At 40.0% G+C, this 12,093-nt stretch overlaps 1 protein-coding gene and 1 long non-coding RNA gene across 4 annotated transcripts in view; one reads left to right on the top strand and one right to left on the bottom strand.

Moving 5' to 3' along the window:
* The window catches only part of numbl (NUMB like endocytic adaptor protein), a 61,846-nt gene that overhangs the window by 22,870 nt on the left and 26,883 nt on the right, over positions 1–12,093 (bottom strand). Inside the window, exon 1 of one of the 3 annotated variants that reach the window (XM_025898197.1) lies at positions 9,458–9,767. The exons of the other annotated variants lie outside the window; for them this stretch is intronic. Within the exon in view, the coding sequence (XP_025753982.1) occupies positions 9,458–9,498 (41 nt within the window). The 5' untranslated portion in view covers positions 9,499–9,767. Of the gene's footprint in view, positions 1–9,457; positions 9,768–12,093 lie in introns of those variants that run through there. 3 annotated transcript variants of the gene reach the window in all.
* LOC112842138 (uncharacterized) overlaps positions 1–12,093 on the top strand; it is a 29,163-nt gene that overhangs the window by 3,351 nt on the left and 13,719 nt on the right. The gene's annotated exons all lie outside the window — the stretch shown is intronic.

The raw sequence follows: 12,093 nt of genomic DNA, 5'->3' as shown, positions 1-12,093 counted from the left end.
AAATGAAATAACAGAATTTATTGAGCACTCAGTCTCATAAATACATGTATTGCCTACATGTGGAAACTTTATGCATATTACTGGCTATTGAACTAATAAAGGCACCAAAAACCAAAAAGAAATATTTCATTCAAACCTTTCCATCATTTTAGAAGTGCTGTAAGAAACTATGCAAACATTACCCTAATAGGTAATGTTTGCATAAATCAACAAACACATTGGATGCAGGCACATTATGCTGACACGACGCGCACACACGCAGTAAAAACTGACCCAGTTTGTGGTCCCTGCAGACTTCACACACTGACACTGACACTGAGTGACCCACATAGAGACACTGACACATACTACCATTACTATTATCCCCAAGTATGTCTCTCTTTTTCTCATACTCCCTGAAAGTGACAGGTGGTGTGTGTGTGTGTGTGTGTGTGTGTGTGTGTGTGTGTGTGTGTGTGATTAAAATATAAAGGAGCGTGAGGCAGCGGACATAAACCAGGGCACTTGTGTTTAGACTGAAGTTTGTCCCAGGACAGGATGCAGTGCAGTGTTTTATTAATCTAAGTAGGACTATGTATGTTTATGAGGGAGAAAGATACAGATACGGAGAGTGTGTTTTGTGCGTCTCTAAGCCTTTGTTACTTCCTGGAAACAGCTCCCTCCCTGCAGGATTTCTGTCAGATGGAGCAAACAATCTCCAATAGTTTACTGCTTTGTAATACTTTGAATTCCTGTAAGTTCACATGTACAAAAATACCATTCTCTGTGCTAAACTGGGTGTCAACCTAGTTTAGCACAGAGAATGTAGCAGTAAAGTACTTGAACTTACTCTTATAGCCAATATTTCATTCTTACTGTGAACTGCAACAAGATATTAGCTATCTGGGGAAATTCCTGTATTCCTTGCACCACAGACCTATAACAATATTGGTTCATTTAAACATTTTAAAAACTCCCTATTCTTGATACCTGAATGCAATTAGTTACTACAGAAATCTTGGACATGGTGACCCATTAGCGACCTCATAACCAACGCAAACACTGGATCCCACCTCGACAACAAACTACAACAACTAAAGCCTGGCCAGTATTTCCAGCCGCTATCAGCTATTTGCTGATCTATTTGTGTCACCATTTATAACAATAAGGGGAAATTTAAAAAGTAAAGAGTGTTGACGATGCATAGTTTGTACACCAGGCCACCCTGCAACTAGGAACACTAAAACAACCACACACAAGAACTAACCGATCAGAGCAGAGTTACACAGACTGTCATTGAATAAATAGGGAAATCTGGGTTTTTTATGTGTCTGAGAAAAAAATAATCGGACGATACATATCAGATTATCGGATTTTGAAACTGCCAAACATCAGTTAGGTTTTAATCATAACACTACTAAATTAAATATTTAACCTTAAACTTTCACATTCCCAAAAGTCTTTGCATTTCAAAAACTGAGAAAAAAGAACAGCAACGCTTGTCAGAAAAAGAAAGAATCAGAGCTCAAACACTTGTAAAAAAAACTTAAAATGTACAAACTGAGTTCGCGCTGCCTCGTCTGAAGCTATATGAAACATTTATACCCTAAGGTGTAGTAGTTACTGCGAGCAAATCTAAAGCAGAGCCTCTCTGGGAAGAGCAGATACAGATCAGTGGAGTGCTGTATACACTGTGGAGGCAGCTTTCCTGTAAGCGTGGAGGTTTAAATGCATCAAAACTGCTCCCTTCTGTTGAGATTAGGAATTTGTACAGGCTGATGTACAGTGGCAGCTGAAGCAGAGCCATGTGTTAAACCATCAGCCTGGCACCCACTGTGGCTATTGTCTCCATCTCTATCTCCCTCTCACTGTTTCTCTCCTCCACACACACACACACACACACACACACGCCTCAGTTTGCTCCATAAACCAGGCCCAAGTGTTAAAAAGAAATCAGTGGGTTCATAGATCTCTCAGTCATTGAAATTCAGGGCCAATCCTCAATCCATAGTAGTTTTCTTTAATGCACTGCTTCTCACACTGTACTCCTGCTTAATACTGCTCATAACACCATGTAATATAGTGTACTGGCATGTCCTTGAATGATTTTCTCCTCTTCAGAATGCATTATTTATGAATTCAATTCCCATGCCTTTAGATTCCCCTCAGTGTGTACCTGCACTGTGAGCAGGGTTAATTATTTTACAAAATCTAACAAAGAAAGAGAAAACTGTGCCTGGGAAGAGATCCTACCTCTATCTAACTTCATTGTCAGCAAATAATTCAATACCCACCAGCATATAAACTCTGAATAACTGGATTTATTTCGATTTTTTTATTTTTTGTGAAAGGAAATCACATGGTCAAGTCTTTTCTCAGTGGATTTGACTCAACAAGAAAATTGCAAATGTGATATAATGTATTAGAAGGTCTGCAGTATATCATTTTAGATACAATTTTTAATTCCCTTAAAAAAGATGGATCATCTCTAAACATCCAATACTGGTTACTGTATCCTCTACTATAACAGATCGGTCATATTTTCAGGTGACAACTAACACTTATCGCTACAGCGATTAGCTCCGCCCCACCTATCATCTCAGCCATATTGATTATGTTGTAATTGTCACTGCAGTCTATAAGGCATGACTTCTCTGTGGAGAACAACTTAGATGAATTATATGAAGGCAAGAGTGAGTGTGTGAGTGAGTGTGTGCTTGTGTGGTGTGTTATAAAGTCGATACGCTTACCAGACACCAATTGGATTGACTCCGACTGGTAGACGTACAAACACACCCTGTCCTTCCTCTGACCCTCTAATGCAACATGATCTTTTAGGGGGGTTCTGGGCCGTTTGAGACCTTACTGAAAGCTGTCCCAATATAATTATGTACAGAGTGTGCACAAGTGTGCGTGTGAAAGCGAGACAGCGAATGCTCATCCTGGTTAATGCGATTGAATGGCCCTCTGTGACTCGAAGCAAAGTGACAATTTAGGGCATTATTGCAGCAAAGGGTGACTAGAGCACGAGAAACAGGTTCTCGTTGGGATGGTGAGCACATGTAGTAGATGGAGGAGACTCAACCAGCTGATCCAGGATCAGTTCTCTTGTTTTTCTTTCATCAAAACTGATTTACTGAAACTAATTTCTTACATTGAGTCAATACGCCAGAAAGTTACACATGAACTATACTTCTGCTTCAGATCTATGTCTTTACTTACGCCATAAACGGAACCCAATTTTAACCCTACACCGCAACCTGACGTGCACCTCCCGAGAAATGTAACTACATGTCAGGTTGACGCTAGGTCTTTCACTGCACAGAAAAACAATACGAACACATAAGCGCCAGTTGTGAAAAGTAATGCCTTTCAAACTGTTTTCCCAACCTGCTTTCTTTCTAATGATGAGCAGGGATGACTTCACCAGCTGCCAGTGACACTGTAACAAAGACTAAGAGCAAATTATGCTATTTCTCCTTTGACAGATGACCTCATGAACTTCATTGTGTCAACTTGTGCTAGTTTTCTTTGATACAACACGGTTTCCACTTCAGTGAATTATGATCCTATTCAGAGTAAAACTGATGATAAAGCAGGTTATCAAAGTTTCGTTAAGAAAAGACAGACAGGAAAAAAAGTGTGTTATTGAAGGCTTCAAAACAGTAGTCCTCAAACCAATGTGTGACATCACAGTAGCTACATCAATCATACTCAGTCTATGTGCACACAGGTGCCACAGCTGCAATCGATCAAAGTCAAACCAAGTCTTAAGCTATAATGGATGTTTACAGACAAATCTGTGGCCAGGTATTTGACCTCTAACCATTGTTTTCTCCTCCAAATACACTGGTCTAACCTCAGTATTCATGTAAAACCTGCCCAATGGTCCACATGCTTGTGTTTCTTTCAATAGACTTTAGCAACCTTCTAAGTTACCAGGTAACAGGAATGAAAGCGGTATGTAGGTACACTCAAGGGATGATTTTTCACTCTCAATAAAATGTAAAAAAAATTAAAATAAACAAAAACTGAAACTGAAATATTTAAAAGCAAAGCTTAATTTATTTAAATCTTTGATCTTTAAGGAAAATGTGCTCGTTATAAACTGAATGTATGGGCAGAAAGTTTTTTTAATGTATAATATAATGTTGCTAGAAGGAATGTTAAAAAATATGACCATTTGTTGCTTTTATAAATCTGATATCAGTGTGGCTCAATTCACATGTTATTGCCCATAAAATAACGAATGTGAACGTGATGTTGTCATTGAGCACAGTTTGGATGAAGACCCATTAGGTGATCATTGTCTGCACGCCTGACGGGTGAGCTGTCCTTCAGACAGTGAGCTAAAGATGCTAATCAGTACTACCATCAAAAATGACGTCCACCCCAGTAACTAATTACTGATTACTTCCCCCAAAAAGTAATCCCGTTACTTTACTGATTACTTATTTTCAAAAGTAATTAATTACTTAGTTACTTAGTTACTTTTTAAAAACACGATTTACAACCTGAATAGGTGATAAAGCGATAGATCTTTCAGCCCAATTCTACTTTTTCTGCATAATCCATCATACAAAATGTAATCAAATGGAAAAGTCTCTTTTTAAAACTTGTTTTATTAGTTTTAATCTTTTAATTTTATGCATCAAGCAAAAATTAAATTATATGCAACATTCTCTGACTGGAAGAAATTTGTTTAACATTTAAACCTATTTTCTGCACATTTCAGCACATAAAATAATTTTTTTTTTGTGTTTACACTCAGTCTTTCAAATAAATGCAAATGAAACACAACAGAAAATAAATAAAATCAAAGACTCAGCGGTCCTGTTGCTCTATTTTCACCTGTATAGCAGGTGGATGTTTGCCCTGGTGCAGGTGCCGCAGCGGTCAGTGAAAGAATCCGTGAGTTTGTCTGTGAATTTCCCATTCCGTGGTAGCGTACTCGGCGCTTGCTCGGAAGTTAAGGGGTTTTTTCGCTGTAAAAAGAAGTTTTCTTGCCACGCAGTGAACAGTGGACGCTAATGTTTTCGTCACTTTTTACGGAATCAAACTCAAAGTAAGGTCAATACTTCCACGCTTTAAACGCTGCACGCTCATACTCTCTCCCGCACTCGATATATTATCCATTGTTGATCTGCACAGAGCTGTTGCCACGAACGTCGCACTTGCTTACGTCATTGTCATGAGACACTCTCGCAAAAAAATCACGGTTTTAGTAACGCAGCATTCTTACGGGAAAGTAACAGTAATCTAATGACCTTTTTTCCAATAGTAATCCCTTACCCTACTCGTTACTTGAAAAAAGTACTCTTACTTGTAACGCGTTACTGCCCATCTCTGATCGTGATACACTACACATATCACGATATGTTTAAATAACCTCCAAAAGCAAATGTTATTTTCCACCCTATAGTGCCTAAAATTGCACTGGCATACTCATTCAAATCAACCAATCAATGTTTTTTCTATTCTGAATACAAAAAATATGAATGAATTGAAATGTTTTATTTCAACCATTTTTTCACCATCAGTTGCACACAGAGATTTTTCACAAATGACAATACTGTCACAATAAGTCTCTCTCTGTGGTCAACGTTAGACCTTTAACAAACAAAAGATCATAGCAACAAAAATTATGAGCTATATTTCATGACAAAAACTAAAACAACTGAAATTTAAAAAGTGCTGTTTTGAGTTTAAAACAGTCTTAATTTTGCAGAGGAATATTTTCAACTTCCAACTCTTGCTATATTTTCCCCATTCGTAGTATATAAATGCGCATGCTCAGCGCAGTGCTCCAGGCAGAAAAGTTTCCTGTTGGGAGGGGGCTATTAATGATGCATTCACAGTGTGTCGGAGAAAAAAAAATCTCACAGTGAATTGCATGCTTAACAGCTTAATATTTCCCTGACGATTAATACTTGATGGTTACGATAAAGCCATTTTAACAACTGTACATGGAAAAACTCGGGAAGCATCGAGTATATTTGATATATCGCCCACCCCTACTTCCAGTGAAATTTCTGTGAGAACTATGAAAAGAAATAGAAACAGGAAGCAGCATTCTAGAGTTTTCTCTGCCAAGGTAAAACACATTTTACTGTCCCCATTTTATAAGTATTGTGGTGTTGTAATCAGTGGTTATCATACCTCTAATGAGTTCTAAGAAAGTAAAAAACACAACAGCTAATAGGTGTTACACCAAGTAGCATTAGCTAAATTTAGCTAGTTAGCTTGAATTCTATGCTAACACTGTTTTAAACTTGCACACCTTTTTTAAAAATAATATATTCACATTTTTAAAATAGATTTAGGAATTGGACGTTATTGAAATGAACAAACCCTTTTAAAAACAATGTGTTACAAAGTTTTCATCATGATGCATGATATGTAACAGCACTGCCAAAATAATGGTAATGGTACGCTATTTTGTGTTATGCTAACAATTTAAATATGCACTGGTCTTAAGGGGAGTTCCTTACCCCCAGTTTACCTACTGCTGTTACTCATAACCACAAACAAACACAAAAATGCATAATTTCATTAGGGACTAATATAGTATTCTGATTCTGATTCTGATTCTGAAAAGCACACTTTTCAAATCTACATGTGCCATTTTTCTTCTGTTCCCAGCTCGCCTATTCAAGCCAAAAATCTAATAAGCTTGAGATCAGATAAAGTCAGTGGAAGAAAATGTAGTCTTCCCCTGAAAGGAAAACAAATTTCATTTCCACTATATAATAAAGCACGAACAAAAGTGGGGGAACAATCAATGTCGTGTGTGAGGAGGTCAGAAAAAAAAAACATCCTGGAATTAAAATTATCTGCTTCCCACTGCTTTCTGCAAATAGGGTTGAACTGAGAAACTTTAAATTACATTCTGTTACCTTTGCAGAGGGAGTGCGAAGCCGAAGAGAAGCACGTGCGTGTACATTCAGGCACGCACATACACATACACCACCTCCTCATCACCAGGAGACGCACACGCAGCTCCCACACCTATTATCCTCTTCCTCCAAGCTAATCACAAAGCTGTGTCCCTGCCCCTCCTGTTTCTGTTTCAATTCCCACCCACCCAGGTTAAGCCTGGAGAGAGGACTATCTATATCAGTGTTGGCGTGTGTGTTTGTACAAGGCGACTTGCCTCCTCTCCCCCTTTTTTTGTACCAGTACCCTTCTGTGTATACAAAAGTATACTTGGATCTTGTCATACCTGTGTGTGTATGTGTGTGTGTGTGTGTGTGTGTGCATGTCTGAATGGGTTCCAAGGCACAAAAGAGAGGCAGATTAACATAACAATATCCAAATCCCCTTCTGCCCTTGGAACAGCAGGCAAAGAAACCAGGCTAGCTTTATGTGTATTTGTTCCTGTCTGCGTGCTTTGATATGACCTTATATGAGTGCATCTTTGTGCGTCTCCATCTGTACCAAAAGCGTGGTCACGATTGTGCGCCTGGGGTGTGTCTGTAACAGTAACAGAAAAAGTATGTGTGTGTGTGCGTCTGTGGATGCTAATCTAAACACAGCGCACCCAGGCGTGAAGTGGAGCAGTCTAGTCGATATGCTCCAGTATCATATTGTCATGCTGTGTTTCCACTTTGTATTCCCTGCTATCAGTTCAGGCCAGAGCCACAGGTCAGCTTATCGGTTGTACTACACTTGTGATGTGACAGCAAAGTGCGCGGCTCACTTTCATCTCTAGGGTCAGAGAATAAATTTACAAACCAAGGAAATCGTAGAATAACCAGCAGACACTGCAGGCAGGAGACATATTGCATACAAATCTGCAACTCGATGAAAGTCTTTGACCTAATGCTGTGTTTTAAATAGCATGCTTCTACACTACTTACACTCAATATTTTGAGTCCATAAGTGTTTTCCCAGCACATGAAGTGCTCTGCAAGTACCAGGGATCAGTGATGTTGCCGGTGCTAGCTCACTAACTAGGAATGGCAGATTCTTTTCAGGTATTGCAGCTAAAACCACACACCCAATGGACTGTTTATTGTCTTCTCACTAAGGAAGAGTTAAGTATTAGTTTAGTTGCTCCCAGGGGCTTCGGCAAGTTGCACACAAGATGTTAAACCCAAAGTCCACAAGTTTTCCTACCGTCTTAAATTCACATATGGCACAAGTTAATGTTTAGTGTTCACAGTGCAGTGACAGATTTTGTGCACCAAAACATTTCGCACAACTGGAAATCAGTCAAATACTAGCCAGCCAAATAACTTTTGCAAGAACTGCTGCAGTAATGTCTCAGGGTCTTACCAGCTCCACCCTTGTGCTTGAATTGTGCAGAATATACGTCAGACTCCTGTGTCAGTGAACAATGCCAAATGACCTGGCGTGGCTCTGGCTGCATTCACACACTCTGAACTCACACAGTCAAACAAAGCAGAATTAACCTTATAGTCTTTGGTTTTAACCTGTGTCTAATAAACACTGCGGCATCTGTGAAGCATTCACATTCACATCCACGTCTGTTATTTCTTTCTTTACTCCTGCTTCTTCCAAAGAAAAAGGGAGCAAATGTACATTTTCTCCAGAATGATTCTGCTTTGCCCCAGCTTCTTCCTCACATCCACTCCCTGCTCTTTTCTTTGTTAGCACTCCTGAGTTTCACTTTCACAGCCATCCTCTTGTTATCACCCTCCCGTTGAGTGTCTCACCTCAATTTGTCCTCATTTCACTCATCACACAGGTCTCTGTCACTTGCGGCATTCTCACTCTTATGCCTTGTTCTCAACACTCATGAGAGCCGGCCTCACAATTATCTAATCATGAGGACAGGGAGAGAATGGGAGTGAGAAACTGAGAAGAGGCGCTGAATTTGGGAGAGAATTTAACACAAATCTCGCTCTGGGCAAAGGGTATATGGCAGGTGTCCATGCATGAACTTCTGAGCATGCTCAGATCTATATGTGCACAGAAATTATGTGCCGGCACTAACGCTGTGCAAATAAAAAAAAAATGTTGGGCGTTTCTATCAATTTAGCAGGTTTAATCTCTTCCATATGGGCATGGGGGCTAATGCATCTGCTAAGGCTATTAGCCGCTATGAGCCCTGTGGATGCAGGGTAGACTAGACCTATTATCAGTTTGGCAATGACAGAAAACACAACCATAGCCAAATAACCCAACAACAACAACAAACACAGTTGTCTCTGCTGTGAAAAAACACACACATCCTTTGCTGACCTCTACAGAGCTGGGTCAGGGTCAAGCTGATGAACAGAAAACAAGGTGAGGCTGAGAAAAAACAGCCCAAGGTGCTGATTGCTACAGTAACAGCTGACCCAGTTAGAATCCAGAATGTACCCAGATACACGATTACACACGTATGCAGGAAAAATAATGTGAAACGTATGAACAGATACCCTGCAAAGCAAAAATGCACATGTACGCTGGATACCACCAATCAGTTCCTTCCCGAGGTTGGACCACATCCCCTACACTGTATCTGACTCACCTGAGTTCAATGGCCTCCCCCATCTCGCCCCAGGAACTCATTTCAAACGACAGCAAGTGAGAGAAGATGCAGAGGGATGGCAAGCTGAGAGAAAGACGTCCCTCAGACTGGCAGCAACAAGGAAAACATGAGAGGACGAGAGGAGCTAGAGAGCATGTGATGATATTGCGCTCAGAGTGAGGGACAGAGTGGAGGCGAGTGCGCAGTGAGGGGAGTGAGAGAGAGAGAGAGAGAACCACACCTCTTCTTAAGGGATTAACTTGGAGAAAAAAAGCGCCAACACATTCTCACACTCGTGTGCCGCCGTGCACCCAAACACCAATCAAACTACCCACGACCTACGGTGTGGATGAGCGTCTGGCATACAGACGCGGACAAACAAATACAGCACGCACACACGTATGCTCACAGCTGCTCTAAAAATAAAGACAAATCAATGTTTGACGCTCCAAATCCTGAGAGTGAGGAAAGAAGAGAGTGGGAGGATGGAAAGAGAGGGAGAGGAATGAGAAAAAGGAAAAGGGAGGGGTGATTAAGCGAGACATGGCGGGTGGTGACACAGTTTTCTTTGCTCTCCATCTGCTCCGGGCGCACTGGTCAAGAGTGCACTGGGGGAGAGGGCGAGAACTGGGGCTGGAGCCTGGGGACAAGACACTGGAGCTGGATCGGGAGAGGGCGTGCGCACTGAAACCCAGCCTGATAGTACGTTTCCACAGGGGTCTTTATTGGACACGTGTTTTTCCAGCACTGGATGCCGAAGGGTATAGGCCACAGCTGTACAACTGGCAGGGTACCCAGCAGATGATTAGGGATAGCCTCAACTCCCTTTGCAAAGTGATGAAACGCACAAGCCACTCCCCAGCACACGTTTACTGGCAAAGCCGGAGAAACATGTGGATCAGGAAACACTGATGATTTTCTGTTTTGAATGTTAAGATGGTGCGTTTCAGTGAGAACTGGTCCGTACTATAATTCATTTTAGATGCACTGTTACAGTTCTGACACAAGGTTTGGCATTTTTCGGAGGTTTGTGGATCATGTGAAGCCAAAGTATATGCTGTTAAGGTCACCTTTATATAGAACTGTGCATCAAATTTAGAGCAGTCAGTTAGACAGAGTGACTCTTAAAGTGTACCATAATCAAAGGTATTATATGGACACTTACATTTGACTTGGAAAGTTTAGTGAATCGGGATTAAAAATGTACACATTTTCACGTTGATGCAAGAGAAGAAAGGTTTACTAATGTATTGGTTTTGGTGTTTAAAACAAGACAAAACAAAGACATGTTCCATATGTGTTTCTGGGAGGAGTCCTGTCTCAAGTCACAATATATGAAGCTTGCAAAAACTCACATTAGTGGGCAATTTTGTAGCAAATGTCTTATTTTTTTGTATTTGATATTGAAATGAACTGACTGCACATGTGTTGAGAAAAAAACACCAGTAAAATTAACAATACACACCAGCTGTTTTTTGGGGGGGGGGTTTTGCACTCATGCTATTTTTGCCACATTTAGTAAATCTGGCCCATAGTGTTCAAAGCTAAAACACAAAATAGGTGCTTTGTCAGCTTATTAACGCTTTATTATGTTGTTAGGATGAAAGTGATTATTTCACGTAATAGACTGTATATAAAGGAAATACACAAATGCATACTTTCCTGAGGCCAGCAGGGGGCAAAATTACTGACACAATAAAAAGGTTATAAATAATCTATGGGAAAATTACCATACTTCTCTCTGACTTTTTTTAGTAAACATCTTCCTAATGAGGTTGTAGTCTTAATCAAAAGTTTAAAGTTTTCTTCAACACAACACAATGTTTGTATTAAACTATGTAAACTACGGTTCTATTTAGAGTAAAACGAGATTATAATGAAGCAGAGTATGCTTAAGGGTGAAGGTCAAAATGCTTCCAGCTGGCCGCAAAATGGTTCTCTACAAACTTATGAGTGACAACACAAAAGCAATGTCGATCTTTAATATATAGTAATATTCCGTACATTCTTCTTCTACTGTCGGCTATTTCAAAGAAACTCAACTACTTACAGTTTTCTTGGTGAGTCAGGTGCTGCTAGAACTTCTAGTCTATATCAAAGATGAAGAGTTTTCCACAGAGGTCTGGTATCAATTTCTTTCTAACCCAAAGGTTTTTTGATGACTCAAGCAACGTTATCAAAGTTAATCCAATTTCTTCTTCATCTCGAGTCACTTATGGCTTTATACAATATTTTTCCACATATGACGTCCCCAAATGTAAACAGACTCTAATGCGTGAAACTGGTGGAGCTCCTCTTTAATGAAGGGCAGATGTTAGAGGCTGGACCAGGTTACGGTTGCAATGACGAACAGGTTTGCTTGTTCAGTGTACTCTGGTGAAAAAAAGATGTTTGCAACATCAGTGAGCCAGCCAATATCTGTGGCAGTTAGACTATACATTCACCACATTTCAGCTGTTTACCACACAATGGTTTCTATGAAGGATCACATTACTGATGCTGAAATAACTTTCCAAATCAGTAAATCCCCGATCATAATTCTATAATGCTGTGCAGACTTTTGGCTGCTGATAAGCTCTCAAACTTGTGAATCATTATCTCAAACCAAATGCCAGGGATATTATTTGTTAATCACT

The sequence above is a fragment of the Oreochromis niloticus genome, linkage group LG14 (assembly GCF_001858045.2).
Source record: "Oreochromis niloticus isolate F11D_XX linkage group LG14, O_niloticus_UMD_NMBU, whole genome shotgun sequence".
In the NCBI taxonomy this organism is placed as follows: Eukaryota; Metazoa; Chordata; class Actinopteri; order Cichliformes; family Cichlidae; genus Oreochromis; species Oreochromis niloticus.
This window is presented reverse-complemented; position numbering and strand designations above follow the sequence as displayed.